Source organism: Gymnoscopelus braueri (genome assembly GCF_963280865.1).
Source record: "Gymnoscopelus braueri genome assembly, chromosome: 12".
Classification (NCBI taxonomy): Eukaryota; Metazoa; Chordata; class Actinopteri; order Myctophiformes; family Myctophidae; genus Gymnoscopelus; species Gymnoscopelus braueri.
In genome coordinates this window covers 54,630,220-54,650,949 of record NC_137614.1, presented here as the reverse complement: position 1 = coordinate 54,650,949, position 20,730 = coordinate 54,630,220, and the positions used below count along the sequence as shown (strand labels likewise).

The window sequence follows — 20,730 nt, the reverse complement described above, 5'->3', positions numbered from 1 at the left end:
TTAGAGCAGATGTCAGACTGTTCAGATGTCAGACTGTTCAGATGTCAGACTGTTAGAACAGATGTCAGACTGTTCAGATGTCAGACTGTTCAGATGTCAGACTGTTCAGATGTCAGACTGTTCAGATGTCAGACTGTTAGAGCAGATGTCAGACTGTTCAGATGTTAGACTGTTCAGATGTCAGACTGTTAGAACAGATGTCAGACTGTTAGAACAGATGTCAGACTGTTCAGATGTCAGACTGTTAGATTAGATGTCAGACTGTTCAGATGTCAGACTGTTAGAGCAGATGTCAGACTGTTAGAACAGATGTCAGACTGTTCAGATGTCAGACTGTTCAGATGTCAGACTGTTAGAGCAGATGTCAGACTGTTAGAACAGATGTCAGACTGTTAGAGCAGATGTCAGACTGTTCAGATGTCAGACTGTTAGAACAGATGTCAGACTGTTCAGATGTCAGACTGTTCAGATGTCAGACTGTTAGAGCAGATGTCAGACTGTTCAGATGTTAGACTGTTCAGATGTCAGACTGTTAGAACAGATGTCAGACTGTTAGAACAGATGTCAGACTGTTCAGATGTCAGACTGTTAGATTAGATGTCAGACTGTTCAGATGTCAGACTGTTAGAGCAGATGTCAGACTGTTAGAACAGATGTCAGACTGTTCAGATGTCAGACTGTTAGAGCAGATGTCAGACTGTTAGAACAGATGTCAGACTGTTAGAGCAGATGTCAGACTGTTAGATTAGATGTCAGACTGTTCAGATGTCAGACTGTTCAGATGTCAGACTGTTCAGATGTCAGACTGTTCAGATGTCAGACTGTTAGAACAGATGTCAGACTGTTAGAACAGATGTCAGACTGTTCAGATGTCAGACTGTTCAGATGTCAGACTGTTAGAACAGATGTCAGACTGTTCAGATGTCAGACTGTTCAGATGTCAGACTGTTAGAACAGATGTCAGACTGTTAGAACATATGTCAGACTGTTAGAACAGATGTCAGACTGTTCAGATGTCATACTGTTCAGATGTCAGACTGTTAGAACAGATGTCAGACTGTTAGAACAGATGTCAGACTGTTCAGATGTCAGACTGTTCAGATGTCAGACTGTTCAGATGTCAGACTGTTAGAGCAGATGTCAGACTGTTAGAACAGATGTCAGACTGTTCAGATGTCAGACTGTTCAGATGTCAGACTGTTAGAACAGATGTCAGACTGTTAGAACAGATGTCAGACTGTTCAGATGTCAGACTGTTAGAACAGATGTCAGACTGTTAGAACAGATGTCAGACTGTTAGAACAGATGTCAGACTGTTCAGATGTCAGACTGTTCAGATGTCAGACTGTTAGAACAGATGTCAGACTGTTCAGATGTCAGACTGTTCAGATGTCAGACTGTTAGAACAGATGTCAGACTGTTCAGATGTCAGACTGTTCAGATGTCAGACTGTTAGAACAGATGTCAGACTGTTCAGATGTCAGACTGTTCAGATGTCAGACTGTTAGAACAGATGTCAGACTGTTAGAACAGATGTCAGACTGTTCAGATGTCAGACTGTTAGAACAGATGTCAGACTGTTCAGATGTCAGACTGTTCAGATGTCAGACTGTTCAGATGTCAGACTGTTAGAACAGATGTCAGACTGTTCAGATGTCAGACTGTTCAGATGTCAGACTGTTAGAGCAGATGTCAGACTGTTCAGATGTTAGACTGTTCAGATGTCAGACTGTTAGAACAGATGTCAGACTGTTCAGATGTCAGACTGTTCAGATGTCAGACTGTTCAGATGTCAGACTGTTAGAACAGATGTCAGACTGTTCAGATGTCAGACTGTTCAGATGTCAGACTGTTCAGATGTCAGACTGTTCAGATGTCAGACTGTTAGAGCAGATGTCAGACTGTTCAGATGTTAGACTGTTCAGATGTCAGACTGTTAGAACAGATGTCAGACTGTTAGAACAGATGTCAGACTGTTAGAACAGATGTCAGACTGTTCAGATGTCAGACTGTTAGATTAGATGTCAGACTGTTCAGATGTCAGACTGTTAGAGCAGATGTCAGACTGTTAGAACAGATGTCAGACTGTTCAGATGTCAGACTGTTCAGATGTCAGACTGTTAGAGCAGATGTCAGACTGTTAGAACAGATGTCAGACTGTTAGAGCAGATGTCAGACTGTTCAGATGTCAGACTGTTAGATTAGATGTCAGACTGTTCAGATGTCAGACTGTTCAGATGTCAGACTGTTCAGATGTCAGACTGTTAGATTAGATGTCAGACTGTTCAGATGTCAGACTGTTAGAGCAGATGTCAGACTGTTAGAACAGATGTCAGACTGTTCAGATGTCAGACTGTTCAGATGTCAGACTGTTAGAGCAGATGTCAGACTGTTAGAACAGATGTCAGACTGTTAGAACAGATGTCAGACTGTTCAGATGTCAGACTGTTCAGATGTCAGACTGTTAGATTAGATGTCAGACTGTTCAGATGTCAGACTGTTAGAACAGATGTCAGACTGTTAGAACAGATGTCAGACTGTTCAGATGTCAGACTGTTCAGATGTCAGACTGTTCAGATGTCAGACTGTTCAGATGTCAGACTGTTAGAACAGATGTCAGACTGTTCAGATGTCAGACTGTTCAGATGTCAGACTGTTCAGATGTCAGACTGTTAGAACAGATGTCAGACTGTTAGAACAGATGTCAGACTGTTCAGATGTCAGACTGTTAGAACAGATGTCAGACTGTTCAGATGTCAGACTGTTCAGATGTCATACTGTTCAGATGTCAGACTGTTAGAACAGATGTCAGACTGTTAGAACAGATGTCAGACTGTTCAGATGTCAGACTGTTAGAGCAGATGTCAGACTGTTCAGATGTCAGACTGTTCAGATGTCAGACTGTTCAGATGTCAGACTGTTAGAGCAGATGTCAGACTGTTAGAACAGATGTCAGACTGTTCAGATGTCAGACTGTTCAGATGTCAGACTGTTAGAACAGATGTCAGACTGTTCAGATGTCAGACTGTTCAGATGTCAGACTGTTCAGATGTCAGACTGTTCAGATGTCAGACTGTTAGAACAGATGTCAGACTGTTAGAACAGATGTCAGACTGTTCAGATGTCAGACTGTTAGAACAGATGTCAGACTGTTCAGATGTCAGACTGTTCAGATGTCAGACTGTTCAGATGTCAGACTGTTAGAACAGATGTCAGACTGTTCAGATGTCAGACTGTTCAGATGTCAGACTGTTCAGATGTCAGACTGTTCAGATGTCAGACTGTTAGAACAGATGTCAGACTGTTCAGATGTCAGACTGTTCAGATGTCAGACTGTTCAGATGTCAGACTGTTCAGATGTCAGACTGTTAGAGCAGATGTCAGACTGTTAGAGCAGATGTCAGACTGTTCAGATGTCAGACTGTTAGAACAGATGTCAGACTGTTCAGATGTCAGACTGTTCAGATGTCAGACTGTTCAGATGTTAGACTGTTCAGATGTCAGACTGTTAGAACAGATGTCAGACTGTTCAGATGTCAGACTGTTCAGATGTCAGACTGTTCAGATGTCAGACTGTTCAGATGTCAGACTGTTCAGATGTCAGACTGTTAGAACAGATGTCAGACTGTTCAGATGTCAGACTGTTCAGATGTCAGACTGTTCAGATGTCAGACTGTTCAGATGTCAGACTGTTAGAGCAGATGTCAGACTGTTCAGATGTTAGACTGTTCAGATGTCAGACTGTTAGAACAGATGTCAGACTGTTAGAACAGATGTCAGACTGTTCAGATGTCAGACTGTTAGATTAGATGTCAGACTGTTCAGATGTCAGACTGTTAGAGCAGATGTCAGACTGTTAGAACAGATGTCAGACTGTTCAGATGTCAGACTGTTCAGATGTCAGACTGTTCAGATGTCAGACTGTTAGAGCAGATGTCAGACTGTTAGAACAGATGTCAGACTGTTAGAGCAGATGTCAGACTGTTCAGATGTCAGACTGTTAGATTAGATGTCAGACTGTTCAGATGTCAGACTGTTCAGATGTCAGACTGTTAGAACAGATGTCAGACTGTTAGAACAGATGTCAGACTGTTCAGATGTCAGACTGTTCAGATGTCAGACTGTTCAGATGTCAGACTGTTAGAACAGATGTCAGACTGTTAGAACAGATGTCAGACTGTTCAGATGTCAGACTGTTAGAACAGATGTCAGACTGTTCAGATGTCAGACTGTTCAGATGTCATACTGTTCAGATGTCAGACTGTTAGAACAGATGTCAGACTGTTAGAACAGATGTCAGACTGTTCAGATGTCAGACTGTTCAGATGTCAGACTGTTAGAGCAGATGTCAGACTGTTCAGATGTCAGACTGTTCAGATGTCAGACTGTTCAGATGTCAGACTGTTAGAGCAGATGTCAGACTGTTAGAACAGATGTCAGACTGTTCAGATGTCAGACTGTTCAGATGTCAGACTGTTAGAACAGATGTCAGACTGTTCAGATGTCAGACTGTTCAGATGTCAGACTGTTCAGATGTCAGACTGTTAGAACAGATGTCAGACTGTTCAGATGTCAGACTGTTCAGATGTCAGACTGTTCAGATGTCAGACTGTTCAGATGTCAGACTGTTAGAACAGATGTCAGACTGTTCAGATGTCAGACTGTTCAGATGTCAGACTGTTCAGATGTCAGACTGTTAGAACAGATGTCAGACTGTTCAGATGTCAGACTGTTCAGATGTCAGACTGTTAGAACAGATGTCAGACTGTTAGAACAGATGTCAGACTGTTCAGATGTCAGATTGTTCAGATGTCAGACTGTTCAGATGTAAGATTGTTCAGATGTCAGACTGTTCAGATGTCAGACTGTTCAGATGTCAGACTGTTAGAACAGATGTCAGACTGTTAGAACAGATGTCAGACTGTTCAGATGTCAGACTGTTCAGATGTAAGATTGTTCAGATGTCAGACTGTTCAGATGTCAGACTGTTCAGATGTCAGACTGTTCAGATGTCAGATGAGGCTCTGGCCTCATCTGACATCTGAAGAGTTCATCTGAAGTTTGTGACCTTTTCTTTATTTATTTATTTTCCACTCAATCAGCTCCTTGAGTTTATTCTGCAGGAGGAAAACATGAATGAATGAAGCTCCACAATCTTTTTATTGGATTCCTTTCCTTGTTTAGCGCATGATGCTACGTTACAAATACCACGATACAAAGATACAAATTCATGATACAAAGTAGCAGACGTTGTTAATCCTTCAAAAGTGACAGGGCTGTGCTTTGAGACAAAGTCTGCTTTTATCTGGGTTTTCTGGCACAAAATATCAGTTTGCTAAACAGAAGAGGCAAGAGACAGTGTAGTGTCTCAGTAAACTATAGGATCATAGAATACAGAGACAGTGTAGTGTCTCAGTAAACTATAGGATCATAGAATACAGAGAGACAGTGTAGTGTCTCAGTAAACTATAGGATCATAGAATACAGAGACAGCGTAGTGTCTCAGTAAACTATAGGATCATAGAATACATAGAGACAGTGTAGTGTCTCAGTAAACTATAGGATCATAGAATACAGAGACAGTGTAGTGTCTCAGTAAACTATAGGATCATAGAATACAGAGACAGTGTAGTGTTTCAGTAAACTATAGGATCATAGAATACATAGAGACAGTGTAGTGTCTCAGTAAACTATAGGATCATAGAATACAGAGAGACAGTGTAGTGTCTCAGTAAACTATAGGATCATAGAATACAGAGACAGTGTAGTGTCTCAGTAAACTATAGGATCATAGAATACAGAGACAGTGTAGTGTCTCAGTAAACTATAGGATCATAGAATACAGAGACAGTGTAGTGTCTCAGTAAACTATAGGATCATAGAATACAGAGAGACAGTGTAGTGTCTCAGTAAACTATAGGATCATAGAATACAGAGAGACAGTGTAGTGTCTCAGTAAACTATAGGATCATAGAATACAGAGACAGTGTAGTGTCTCAGTAAACTATAGGATCATAGAATACATAGAGACAGTGTAGTGTCTCAGTAAACTATAGGATCATAGAATACAGAGAGACAGTGTAGTGTCTCAGTAAACTATAGGATCATAGAATACAGAGACAGTGTAGTGTCTCAGTAAACTATAGGATCATAGAATACATAGAGACAGTGTAGTGTCTCAGTAAACTATAGGATCATAGAATACAGAGAGACAGTGTAGTGTCTCAGTAAACTATAGGATCATAGAATACAGAGAGACAGTGTAGTGTCTCAGTAAACTATAGGATCATAGAATACAGAGACAGTGTAGTGTCTCAGTAAACTATAAGATCATAGAATACAGAGACAGTGTAGTGTCTCAGTAAACTATAGGATCATAGAATACAGAGACAGTGTTGTGTCTCAGTAAACTATAGGATCATAGAATACAGAGACAGTGTAGTGTCTCAGTAAACTATAGGATCATAGAATACAGAGACAGTGTAGTGTCTCAGTAAACTATAGGATCATAGAATACAGAGACAGTGTAGTGTCTCAGTAAACTATAGGATCATAGAATACAGAGACAGTGTAGTGTCTCAGTAAACTATAGGATCATAGAATACAGAGACAGTGTAGTGTCTCAGTAAACTAGGATCACAGGTAAATAATGAACCTAACATCAGTCTAAACCAGTGTTGATTTCGTCAACTGAAACTATGACGAAAAATGTTGGTGGACTACCTTTTCTCACTGACTAAGACTAAATATATTGACAGTTTCGTCAACAAATAAAAACTAGACTAAAATGTTAGTGAGAACTAGTGGATCCAGTAGAACGTGTTGCTCTCTGAAAATAGCAGATCTACAAGCTCACAAGGCGTCAAGGCTAGGTCAAGTGCTACGGGCTGAGGTGGATTCTGAAGAGATGAGTCTTCAGATTACAGCAGAACATTGGGAGTGAATCTGCAATTCTAACTGCGATGGGGAGTTTGTTCCACAGTTTGGGAGCCAGGAGGGAGAAGAGTCTAGGACGTGTGGAGCGTTGTCCAGAGTGTTTTAGAGAAGAGAGAACAGTCTAGGACGTGTGGAGCGTTGTCCAGAGTGTTTTAGAGAAGAGAGAACAGTCTAGGACGTGTGGAGCGTTGTCCAGAGTGTTTTAGAGAAGAGAGAACAGTCTAGGACGCGTGGAGCGTTGTCCAGAGTGTTTTAGAGAAGAGAGAAGAGTCTAGGACGCGTGGAGCGTTGTCCAGGGTGTTTTAGAGAAGAGAGAAGAGTCTAGGACGTGTGGAGCGTTGTCCAGGGTGTTTTAGAGAAGAGAGAAGAGTCTAGGACGTGTGGAGCGTTGTCCAGAGTGTTTTAGAGAAGAGAGAGAAGAGTCTAGGACGTGTGGAGCGTTGTCCAGAGTGTTTTAGAGAAGAGAGAACAGTCTAGGACGCGTGGAGCGTTGTCCAGGGTGTTTTAGAGAAGAGAGAAGAGTCTAGGACGTGTGGAGCGTTGTCCAGGGTGTTTTAGAGAAGAGAGAGAAGAGTCTAGGACGCGTGGAGCGTTGTCCAGGGTGTTTTAGAGAAGAGAGAAGAGTCTAGGACGTGTGGAGCGTTGTCCAGGGTGTTTTAGAGAAGAGAGAGAAGAGTCTAGGACGCGTGGAGCGTTGTCCAGGGTGTTTTAGAGAAGAGAGAAGAGTCTAGGACGTGTGGAGCGTTGTCCAGGGTGTTTTAGAGAAGAGAGAGAAGAGTCTAGGACGTGTGGAGCGTTGTCCAGAGTGTTTTAGAGAAGAGAGAACAGTCTAGGACGCGTGGAGCGTTGTCCAGGGTGTTTTAGAGAAGAGAGAAGAGTCTAGGACGTGTGGAGCGTTGTCCAGGGTGTTTTAGAGAAGAGAGAAGAGTCTAGGACGTGTGGAGTCAAATAGACCCGAATTAGACCGAATTAGACCCGAAATTTAGGTTGTGCACGCACGTGGGCCTCACGTGAAACTCCCGCGGGCCCAGCGATTCTGCGTTACGCCACTGGATAATGATTGACCCCGCCTCCCTCTGGTTCAGATGCGCTCTCCCCCACCTCCTCCTCTCTCTCTCTTCCCCCCCTCCCCTTTTTCTCTTTCTCTTCCTCTCTTTCTCCCTCTCTCTTTCTTTCTCTTTCTCTGTCTCTCTCGCTCTCTTTGTCTCTCCACCGTGTGCGCACCGCCGACCCGGATACAACGAGCCCTCCGCCGGCGGCAGCAGTTTTTCATCCGAAAAGCGCAGATCTACAAGGCCGGGGGTCCTCCGGGGGGTCCCCGCGAGGACCCAACCGCCCTCCTGGATACCCGACAGCACCAGTCCCCCGTCTTTCGCCGGGGGTAAAATTTCCATGATGGGAGAGGAGAAACAAAAAAACAAACGGACCGCCCACCCAACTTCTAGGCCAATCACACTGCCCGGAATTCCGCTCGCGCTAGCCAGCGGTGATAGGGTGTGTTCAGTCAGTAAAAACAGAGAGAGATGTTTCAGGGTGAGTCGCTTATCACCGTGGCTCAGTGACATCATGTTGTAGTTTTATCACTGTTGCCTCCCACACATTTCAATGGAGGGAGAGGAGAAGGGGGAGAGGAGAAGGGGGAGAGGAGAAGGGGGAGAGAGGAGAAGGGGGAGAGGAGAAGGGGGAGAGAGGAGAAGGGGGAGAGAGGAGAAGGGGGAGAGGAGAAGGGGGAGAGGAGAAGGGGGGAGAGGAGAAGGGGGAGAGGGGAAGGGGGGGAGAGGGGAAGGGGGGGAGAGGAGAAGGGGGGAGAGGAGAAGGGGGAGAGGGGAAGGGGGGGAGGAGAAGGAGGGGAGAGGAGAAGGGGGAGAGGAGAAGGGGGAGAGGAGAAGGAGGGGAGAGGAGAAGGGGGAGAGGAGAAGGGGGAGAGGAGAAGGGGGAGAGGGGAAGGGGGGGAGGGGAAGGGGGGGAGAGGAGAAGGGGGAGAGGAGAAGGGGGGAGAGGAGAAGGGGGAGAGGGGAAGGGGGGGAGAGGAGAAGGGGGAGAGGAGAAGGGGGAGAGGAGAAGGGGGAGAGGAGAAGGAGGGGAGAGGAGAAGGGGGAGAGGAGAAGGGGGAGAGGAGAAGGGGGAGAGGGGAAGGGGGGGAGAGGGGAAGGGGGGGAGAGGAGAAGGGGGGAGAGGAGAAGGGGGAGAGGAGAAGGAGGGGAGAGGAGAAGGGGGAGAGGAGAAGGGGGAGAGGAGAAGGGGGAGAGGAGAAGGGGGAGAGGGGAAGGGGGGGAGAGGAGAAGGGGGAGAGGAGAAGGGGGAGAGGAGAAGGGGGAGAGGGGAAGGGGGGGAGAGGGGAAGGGGGGGAGAGGAGAAGGGGGGAGAGGAGAAGGGGGAGAGGAGAAGGAGGGGAGAGGAGAAGGGGGAGAGGAGAAGGGGGAGAGGGGAAGGGGGGGAGAGGGGAAGGGGGAGAGGAGAAGGGGGAGAGGGGAAGGGGGGGAGAGGAGAAGGGGGAGAGGAGAAGGGGGGAGAGGAGAAGGGGGAGAGGGGAAGGGGGGGAGAGGAGAAGGGGGAGAGGAGAAGGGGGAGAGGAGAAGGAGGGGAGAGGAGAAGGGGGAGAGGAGAAGGGGGAGAGGGGAAGGGGGGGAGAGGGGAAGGGGGAGAGGAGAAGGGGGAGAGGGGAAGGGGGGGAGAGGAGAAGGGGGAGAGGAGAAGGGGGAGAGGGGAAGGGGGGGAGAGGGGAAGGGGGGAGAGGAGAAGGGGGGAGAGGAGAAGGGGGAGAGGAGAAGGAGGGGAGAGGAGAAGGAGGGGAGAGGAGAAGGGGGAGAGGGGAAGGGGGAGAGGAGAAGGGGGAGAGGAGAAGGGGGAGAGGGGAAGGGGGGGAGGGGAAGGGGGGGAGAGGAGAAGGGGGAGAGGAGAAGGGGGAGAGGGGAAGGGGGGGAGAGGAGAAGGAGGGGAACTTTTGTCTGGTTGGAGCCCAGGCGTGCTGCAGCATTGTGGATAGTTTTACTGAAGTAAAAGTACTTCTTTCCAGCACTTGTTGAGTGTGTCATGAGTTAAGACAGGAACTGGTCCAGAACCTCCAGAGGCTTAGCGTGGGGATGAGAAACTTCTAAACGGCCCAAAGCCACAGTGTCAGATATAATGACGGCCGGGCCGGAGAGAAAGAATCTGATTGTTGGATCTACGTTGTGTGACGTGCAGCGACGTGCCTTAAAGACATGGCTTTAGATTTGACATAAAACAACACAGTGTTGTGAAAAGACTGCTTGTGTTTGAGCCTGACATGCAGAACTAATTGATGTTTCTCACCAACACACACACACACACACACACACACACACACACACACACACACACACACACACACACACACACACACACACACACACACACACACACACACACACACACACACACACACACACACACACACACACACACACACACACACACACACACGCCTTTATAAGTAGATCTGCTTGAATCAGTCCTTCAGTTCTTATTATCACCAACGAGGATTAAACTGAATTAAAGGTTTTAACGTCCAGCTCTTCAACTGGTCCTCTATCTACTATATACCTATACTTTACTATATACCTCTTCAACTGGTCCTCTATCTACTATATACCTATACTTTACTATATACCTCTTCAACTGGTCCTCTATCTACTATATACCTATACTTTACTATATACCTCTTCAACTGGTCCTCTATCTACTATATACCTATACTATACTATATACCTCTTCAACTGGTCCTCTCCTCCAACAACGTTTATAAAGATGCTTGAAATGCTGGGCTATCATCCTTATCAGGTATGTGTCACTGTGCATTCTGACAGCTTATTTTAGTCGACTAAATATCATAAGATTTAACTCAACTAAATCTACAGTTGATTAATAGTCGCCAAAACAGTATTTTGGGGGTCAGTGGGGGGGGCTGTGATGGTGTCCTAATGCCTGATTTATACTTAGCTTTTTGCTGAAAATAGCTGATCTACAAGCTCACAACGTGTCTGCGATGCGGTGTGAGCTTGTACTGTAGATCTGCTATTTTCGGAGCTTGACACTCACACACAACCAAAGCATGGACAAATCATATATATATATATATATACAATATACAACATATACAATATATATATACAATATACAATATATACAATATATATATACAATATATATATACAAGCATGGACAAATCATCTATATATATACAATATACAATATATACAATATATATATACAAGCATGGACAAATCATCTATATATATATATACAATATACAATATATACAATATATATATACAAGCATGGACAAATCATATATATGTAAAAGTCTTTTTATTTTTAACAAGGTCAAATATGATTTAGACAGGAGTATACTAAGGATGTTGTATTGCACACTGTGTGGGGCAACACGTATGAGAGTAACATCATTCCCAAAAAATAGCTTAATTATTTACAAAGAGGATTTCAGAGCACTTACTAACAGACTTTTTATTTGATCAGGTTTGTTGAAAATAATGGATTTAATTGACCTACGAACATTATTAGTTGTGTACAGACAGAGAACATTATTAGTTGTGTACAGACAGAACATTATTAGTTGTGTACAGACAGAACATTATTAGTTGTGTACAGACAGAACATTATTAGTTGTGTACAGACAGAACATTATTAGTTGTGTACAGACAGAGAACATTATTAGTTGTGTACAGACAGAGAACATTATTAGTTGTGTACAGACAGAGAACATTATTAGTTGTGTACAGACAGAGAACATTATTAGTTGTGTACAGACAGAACATTATTAGTTGTGTACAGACAGAGAACATTATTAGTTGTGTACAGACAGAGAACATTATTAGTTGTGTACAGACAGAGAACATTATTAGTTGTGTACAGACAGAACATTATTAGTTGTGTACAGACAGAGCGGAAAACAACAGTTCCAGAAGTTCTTTGTGTTGAGCTCAGAGGAGGAGGATCACAGAAGAAGAGATGATTTAAAACATCTGTTTGCTCGGACGGCATTAAAACAAAGGTGTATCTCTGTTACATATCTCTGTTACAGGTCTAAAGTTATGGAATGCGCAAAGCAAGGAGTTGAAGAGTTGTACAACAATATTTCAGTTTAAGAAATGGTTCAAAAGGGGGGAAATTAGTATGAATTGGAAGGTTAATTTCCATTTTTTATTTTCCATGTTTTATTCATGGTTGTCATAGTTTGGTAAAATGTAATTTTTTTGCTTATTTGTGTTTAATTTTCTCGTACTTTCGTTCTTTGTTATCTCATTTTCTCCTTTGAGTTTTCTCCTTTTTTATTTTCTGATGAATCATGGTGATGTACTGGTTGGTAGGATATTGTTTGATGATTTTAATGGTAGAAAGGGGCAGGTATAAATAAGGTTTATCTTCTTCCTGCTCCTTTTCAGTTATGGAATAATAACCCAGCTCCAGAACCCTATTATAATAATGTATTAATTATGTTAATATATGTTAATTTATTCACAGGTCCAGACCCAGCTCCAGAACCCCACTAAGTATCACATCCAACAGTCTATTATAATGTATTAATTATGTTAATATATGTTAATTTATTCAGAGGTCCAGACCCAGCGCCAGAACCCTATTATAATGTATTAATTATGTTAATATATGTTAATTTATTCACAGGTCCAGACCCAGCTCCAGAACCCCACTAAGTATCACATCCAACAGTCTCAGCAGCAGCAGGTTAAACGCTACCTGGGGAAGCTCCGCCCCTCCAGCGCCGTCGAGCAAGGCACTGGCATGCCGCCCGGGCCGGGAACCAACAGCGCCCCCAACAGTCCGATGGCCTTACTGACCCTCAACCCCTCCCACTGTGAGAAAGAGGTATTATTATTATTATTATTAATATTATTATTATTATTATTATCTTACTGACCCTCAACCCCTCCCACTGTGAGAAAGAGGTATCATTATTATTATTATTAATATTATTATTATTATTATTATTATTATCTTACTGACCCTCAACCCCTCCCACTGTGAGAAAGAGGTATTATTATTATTATTATTATTATTATTAATATTATTATTATTATGTTACTGACCCTCAACCCCTCCCACTGTGAGAAAGAGGTATTATTATTATTATTATTATTAATATTATTATTATTATTATTATTATCTTACTGACCCTCAACCCCTCCCACTGTGAGAAAGAGGTATTATTATTATTAATATTATTATTAATATTAATATTATTGTGGGATCGCTTTAGCGATCACACTAATGTTATCTTCACTAGTTATTATTATTATTCCGTCTGTTTTTGGATTGGTCAAGCTTCACGTGACATCACAATATGTAATATAAATAGGTAAGACAGAATTAATCAGGAACAGTACTTTCTAGTTATTATTATTATTACCCTTATTATTAATATTAATACTATTAATATTATCCTACTACTATAATTGACAAGGCCTCCGAACTACGTGCGGGGTTCGCAAACACAGGATCTCTCCACTTGCCTCCAAACCTGCCACAGACTATTGATCAGAGCTCTGGTTATTATTTAGGCTTCTTTCCCACTTTGATCAGTGATCAGACCCTCAGCTTGACTGATTCCCTGATAGCCAATCAGACTCTCAGCTTGACTGATTCCCTGATAGCCAATCAGACTCTCAGCTTGACTGATTCCCTGATAGCCAATCAGACTCTCAGCTTGACTGATTCCCTGATAGCCAATCAGACTTTCAGCTTGACTGATTCCCTGATAGCCAATCAGTCTCTGAGCTTGACTGATTCCCTGATAGCCAATCAGATTCTCAGCTTGACTGATTCCCTGATAGCCAATCAGACTCTCAGCTTGACTGATTCCCTGATAGCCAATCAGATTCTCAGCTTGACTGATTCCCTGATAGCCAATCAGATTCTCAGCTTGACTGATTCCCTGATAGCCAATCAGACTCTCAGCTTGACTGATTCCCTGATAGCCAATCAGACTCTCAGCTTGACTGATTCCCTGATAGCCAATCAGATTCTCAGCTTGACTGATTCCCTGATAGCCAATCAGATTCTCAGCTTGACTGATTCCCTGATAGCCAATCAGACTCTCAGCTTGACTGATTCCCTGATAGCCAATCAGACTCTCAGCTTGACTGATTCCCTGATAAGCCAATCAGACTCTCAGCTTGACTGATTCCCTGATAAGCCAATCAGACTCTCAGCTTGACTGATTCCCTGATAGCCAATCAGACTCTCAGCTTGACTGATCCCCTGATAGCCAATCAGATTCTCAGCTTGACTGATTCCCTGATAGCCAATCAGACCCTCAGCCTGACTTGGCAGGGCTTCCATAACGTTTATGCCGGACTTGGCATGACGTGTGTGCAGAGATATATATATATATTATATATACATTATATATAATAATAATAATAATAATAATGATAATAATAATAATAATATATATTATACATCTATAGATCTTACATCTCTGACTACATTTTATAATTCTAGTGACTGACTTTGTCCTTCTAATGAACGTTACTCATTAAAACACACGTCTCTGCTTCTAGTGACTGATATTGTCCTTCTAATGAATGTTAGACTCATTAAAACACACGTCTCTGCTTCTAGTGACTGATATTGTCCTTCTAATGAATGTTAGACTCATTAAAACACACGTCTCTGCTTCTAGTGACTGATATTGTCCTTCTAATGAATGTTAGACTCATTAAAACACACGTCTCTGCTTCTGGTGACTGATATTGTCCTTCTAATGAATGTTAGACTCATTAAAACACACGTCTCTGCTTCTAGTGACTGATATTGTCCTTCTAATGAATGTTAGACTCATTAAAACACACATCTCTGCTTCTAGTGACTGATATTGTCCTTCTAATGAATGTTAGACTACATTATAATGCATATTTAATCAAATGTGTTGCATTGTTTTAGATGGATGATGTCATTGATGACATCATTAGTCTGGAGTCGAGTTACAATGACGACATCCTGGGGCTGATGGATCCAGGACTTACAGTAAGACTTATTGATTATTATTAGGATGAATCCATCTGGCATGATCAATATGATCAATTTATTATTACTGATCAATACTGTACAACTTATTGATAAACTTATTTATTATAATGATGATTGATATGACTTGATCAATGATCAATTACTGACCGAATGAAGCCTTGAATACATGGAGTATTTGTGTTGTATAGTGAGTGAATGAATGTTTTCCTGATATATTTTACACTGAGTGAGTGAGTGTTTTACAGAGTTTTACTCTTTTAAGTTTCCACAACAGCAAAACTGCATAAAAAAATCCATTCATACAAACAAAAGTGTTTGTATCCTCATTACATAATGTGTACATTCATCGTAAACATTACAAAACGTGTAGGATGACCTTTGAACTTGTTGTCAGATGGCTGTGCCTGCCAACCTGATGGAGATGTATGGTAACCATGACAACCAGGCTCTGCCTCCACAAGGTGTCAACATCAGCAACTCCTGTCCTGATCATCTAACACACATCAAGAGAGAGTGTATGTACACAACTACACAACTACACAACACAACACACATCAAGAGAGAGTGTATGTACACAACTACACAACACAACACACATCAAGAGAGAGTGTAACTACACAACTACACAACACAACACACATCAAGAGAGAGTGTAACTACACAACTACACAACACAACACACATCAAGAGTGAGTGTATGTACACAACTACACAACACAACACACATCAAGAGACAATGCAACTACACAACTACACAACACAACACACTGTCCTGATCATCTAAGACACATCAAGAGAGAATGTAACTACACAACTACACAACACAACACACATCAAGAGAGAATGTAACTACACGACTACACAACACAACACACTGTCCTGATCATCTAACACACATCAAGAGAGAATGTATGTACACAATGTACACAACACACTGGCCCTCATTTATCAATGGAGCGTAAAAAACGGCTTATATTTGTCCATAAATTCGGCCGTACACCAACGTCCAAGTCACATTTATGAAGCCATCCTATACAGCCAATCCTAGCGTACATTTGGTCGGAGCCTTGATAAATGTCAGGCTGAAACCGAGCGTCAGTTAAATAACACGCCCTGAAATATTATCCAAACGCCCCGATTTTACCACATGAAGAACGAGAATACGACCAAACAAAGCATGGAAAGACAATAAGAGAGTTTCCCCCGCCCGCCTCGCTGCCTTTCATGTCCGCGTCTGATGTACACACGCGCACGCACGCACGCACGCACGCACGCACGCACGCACGCACGCACGCATGCGCACCTACTTGCAATGCAAGCCCAAGACAAGTGTAGCATTGGCACTCTGTGGAAACAGCAGTCTTTCATGTATTCTGTGATGGTACAATCTTTGTCAAGTATTCTACATGACACCAAATCTCATCGTCATAAATCATACCATACGTTTGTATATTAATTTAACCCATTACGAGCAGTGCGCAGTGCGCGTTCTAGTTACACTAAAATAAAACAATGTATTCCCCCTTGAGTCACGGGCTGCCGTGACGCCACGTTAAATGAGAGATAGCAGGCAAGGCAGTCATAATGATGTGAACGTTTATGGAGTGATCATTGATGAATGAATTATAAACATTAATGGATCAAGGCTGGTGTGTGTTGGGACGGTTAAATGTCCGATCTGAATCCACAGCATGAAGAATAACCTCCAGCGCTGGTCAAAGGTTTGGAGGGTCGAGTTTATATTTATATCCTCAACCCAGCCCAGGCTGTATAACTCCATAGGACACGCTACTGTAAGTTTCGAGACCTCGCTGTCCATAAAAAGATTACAGCGGCGCGGCCATGCCAGTCCCGACTCCCGAAAATGCTCTCGCATAAGCGCTCGTATATTTTGAAAATAGCAGATCTACAAGCTCACAACGCGTCGCGATGCGCTTGTAGATCTGCTATTTTCAAATAGCCAACGCAGCCAGATCTGCAAGCTTAACCGAATGACTGTTAAAGCAGTTTGTTTAAATACATGTATAAAATGTTATATTTTCACAGGGATTATTTATTAGTGTAGACATACTGTACATTTTGGAGTGCACGGTTAGGCCAGAACTGCAAAAACACGGCAGAATAATATAGAACAAAAGGGCTCGTCTCCCTAATAATCATAATCATAATAATTATTATTCTCATATGTCAACAGTTTCCCATCAGTCTCACATGATGGACAAACCAGGATCGTTTGACGGTTACCAGCATCCTGAGGGCTTCCCTGTTGGTACGTGTCCCACTTCATTCTTAATTAGTACTAATTAGTGATTCTTACACACATTATAATACAAATGTCTGCTTTCAGAAGCTGAGGTAAGAGCAATGGCAAAGGAAAGACAGAAAAAGGATAACCATAACTTGAGTGAGTTTTAAGCATCTTAATATTATCATTATTATTACTCTTTATAGAGTATTATTATTATTACTCTTTATAGAGTATTATTATTACTCTTTATAGAGGAACTTCAACCTGGTTTTGGCACTTTCTCCATTTACAACCCGTACATCTACATAAACGTTCATATTTATAACCCGTACATCTACATAAACGTTCACATTTATAACCCGTACATCTACATAAACGTTCACATTTACAATATTTCAAGTTCCTTCCTAATGACCATGGATGTAAGAAGCGGGCGTGTCTAAGTACCCGTATCTTCCATATGGTTCAATGAAAAGTATTTTAATCCGATCGGTGGCCATTTCCTCATAGAGTTATAATGTATCAGAGTGCAGTACACGTCCCAACCGATAGGGTCACGTAGTTGAAAGCATATGGAGTAAATTTGGAGAAAATGGCCACCGATCGGATTAAAATGTTTTTTATTGAACAATATGGAAGATACGGGTACTTAGACCCAGACGCTTTAACTTGTAACATCCATGGGCGTGGGGTCAGTACTTTATATTGTAAATATGAACCTTTATGTAGATGTACGGGCTGTAAATATGAACGTTTATGTAGACGTACAGGCTGTAAATATGAACGTTTATGTAGACGTACAGGCTGTAAATATGAACGTTTATGTAGATGTACGGGCTGTAAATATGAACGTTTATGTAGACGTACAGGCTGTAAATATGAACGTTTATGTAGATGTACAGGCTGTAAATATGAACGTTTATGTAGATGTACAGGCTGTAAATATGAACGTTTATGTAGATGTACAGGCTGTAAATATGAACGTTTATGTAGATGTACAGGCTGTAAATATGAACGTTTATGTAGATGTATGGGCTGTAAATATGAACGTTTATGTAGATGTACAGGCTGTAAATATGAACGTTTATGTAGACGTACAGGCTGTAAATATGAACGTTTATGTAGATGTACGGGCTGTAAATATGAACGTTTATGTAGATGTACAGGGCTACAGGCTGTAAATATGAACGTTTATGTAGATGTACGGGCTGTAAATGGAGAAAGTGCCAAAACCAGGTTGATGTTCCGCCATGACTGTCATGATATGACAGTCATGTTTCAGGGCTAGGTCAAAGGTCAGTTGATGTTTCTATCAATATGAGTCATATTGCCGGGGTGATTTGTTTATTTTTGGAACACAGTTCTTATATGACGTGATCTAAGATTTCTCTATGGGATTTTCAATAGAAAACATAACAGAGGATAGCGCCCTCTAGTGGCAGTGATGTCACACTTCAGTTCTCTATTGGTACATCTAGAAACATTATGGACCTTTTTTATGTATTTATTTTTTACTTATATCACATATTTTGAGGTGAAAGATGGACATATTTTCTATGGAAGTTGCCAGTATTAAGCACATTAATAGGTATTATGCCAGAAATCTATACATATATTTTTTACTTTTACAGAAAGAAGCAGCAACAGAACATTTTAGGCACATCCACAATTAATGTTCTTCTGAAAATTGAGTATTTACTGTATCATAAAAGTATATTTTACGTTGCTATTTGCACAATTACTTTTCCCCTGCCATGTTGTTTCTGATGCAGTTGAAAGAAGAAGACGGTTTAATATCAACGATCGCATTAAGGAGTTGGGGACTTTAATTCCAAAGTCAAACGACCCGTAAGTTCTGAACATTAAACTCATGTTTAAAATGTAATCATATTTAAAGGGATAGTTCACCCAAAAAAAATACTGTTTTTCTATGGATTAGTCACCCCATGGAGACTTGAATTCATGGATATTTAGTTTTATTTCGTTTTTGTCTCATTCCTAAGACAATAATTTGATGACCAGTGGACCGGTAGGCAGCGGTTCAGGTAGGAGACACAAAGGAGACTCTTTATGTCTCCTACCTGAACCGCTGCCGGTCATCACATTGTCTTAGGAATGAGACAAAAACTAAAAAATACCCATGAATTCTCCACAGGGTTTTTTTCCAGCTAAAAAACACGGCCTTCTCACGCATTGGAACAATATTAGTCAACAGAACCAAGGACGGGTGTTTTTAGAGAGAGAGAGAGAGAGAGAGAGAGAGAGAGAGAGAGAGAGAGAGAGAGACATAGAGAGAGAGAGAGAGAGAGAGAGAGAGAGAGAGAGAGAGAGAGAGAGAGAGAGAGAGAGAGAGACATAGAGAAGTGCAAAACCGTATATATACCTTTTTGCAGTGGAGTGCCAACAATCCTAAAAAACGTATATATACGGTTTTATTACCTTTTCGTTTTTTTCACAAAGGGGGGGGGGGGGGGTAGTGCAGCCCTGGAAATCACCCATGAAACACTCTAAGAAGTTAAGGGGACAGATGGATCACCGTGCCAAAAAAATCTGGCTCCCATCCGCTTCCATTCTATCTCCTGGCTAAAAACCTCTGTATCTCCTTAACTATTTACAGTGGGCAAAACGAGTCATTCTCGATGCGCGATCGCTCTGCAACGGTGACTCACATGAGACATGTTGTTGTTCCAGGCTTTAGCCAGGACCATCGCACAACCTACACGCATGCTTTTTTTTCATGGATCGCCCGTCGTGGAGTCTAGAGATTTAAACAGCACAACGCAGCGCAACGGTGAGATTTCTGGCACCGAACGTAATCTGTTATTATAACATTCTGCCGTTAAATGAGTCTAACGACTTGAGTGAAGGACCAAATTTACCCAAACATCCTCTGGTCATCACAAACGTCATAACACATTGACACAGGGAAGCACAAACCAATGGGGCACACAATTGACAGGTGCTTGTGATTGGTGCGGGGTAATGAGTCACATCACCTGATTGGTGCGGGGTAATGAGTCACATCACCTGATTGGTGTGGGGTAATGAGTCACATCACCTGATTGGTGCGGGGTAATGAGTCACATCACCTGATTGGTGCGGGGTAATGAGTCACATCACCTGATTGGTGTGGGGTAATGAGTCACATCACCTGATTGGTGCGGGGTAATGAGTCACATCACCTGATTGGTGCGGGGTAATGAGTCACATCACCTGATTGGTGCGGGGTAATGAGTCACATCACCTGATTGGTGCGGGGTAATGAGTCACATCACCTGCCAATTGTGTGTCCCAAACATTTGTGCTTCCCAAAGGAAGTTTAGATATATTCAGTCCTGCACTCATTCCGGACCCCTCGCCCGTACAGAAAGTCGTCCCGTGTGCAGCTCGTGGAAAAGTGGAGATATTTCACTAAACACACGTTTTCTGGCAGAACTTTCAAATGGATATGAAACTAGAGGACAAAATATGACTCCAAGTCTTAGGAATTAATTATTGGGTGAGTACAGATGGAGTTT

At 42.2% G+C, this 20,730-nt stretch overlaps 1 protein-coding gene across 2 annotated transcripts in view; it reads left to right on the top strand.

The window, feature by feature from the left end:
* LOC308097072 (microphthalmia-associated transcription factor-like) overlaps window positions 1-20,730 on the top strand; it is a 50,115-nt gene that overhangs the window by 23,526 nt on the left and 5,859 nt on the right. The window contains exons 3-8 of one of the 2 annotated variants that reach the window (XM_080444664.1): window positions 12,601-12,801; window positions 14,878-14,961; window positions 15,359-15,479; window positions 17,159-17,233; window positions 17,315-17,368; window positions 18,985-19,060. In XM_080444664.1, coding sequence (XP_080300790.1) covers window positions 12,601-12,801; window positions 14,878-14,961; window positions 15,359-15,479; window positions 17,159-17,233; window positions 17,315-17,368; window positions 18,985-19,060 — 611 coding nt within the window. Of the gene's footprint in view, window positions 1-12,600; window positions 12,802-14,877; window positions 14,962-15,358; window positions 15,480-17,158; window positions 17,234-17,311; window positions 17,369-18,984; window positions 19,061-20,730 lie in introns of both variants that reach the window. The other variant, XM_080444663.1, reaches the window with a different exon arrangement.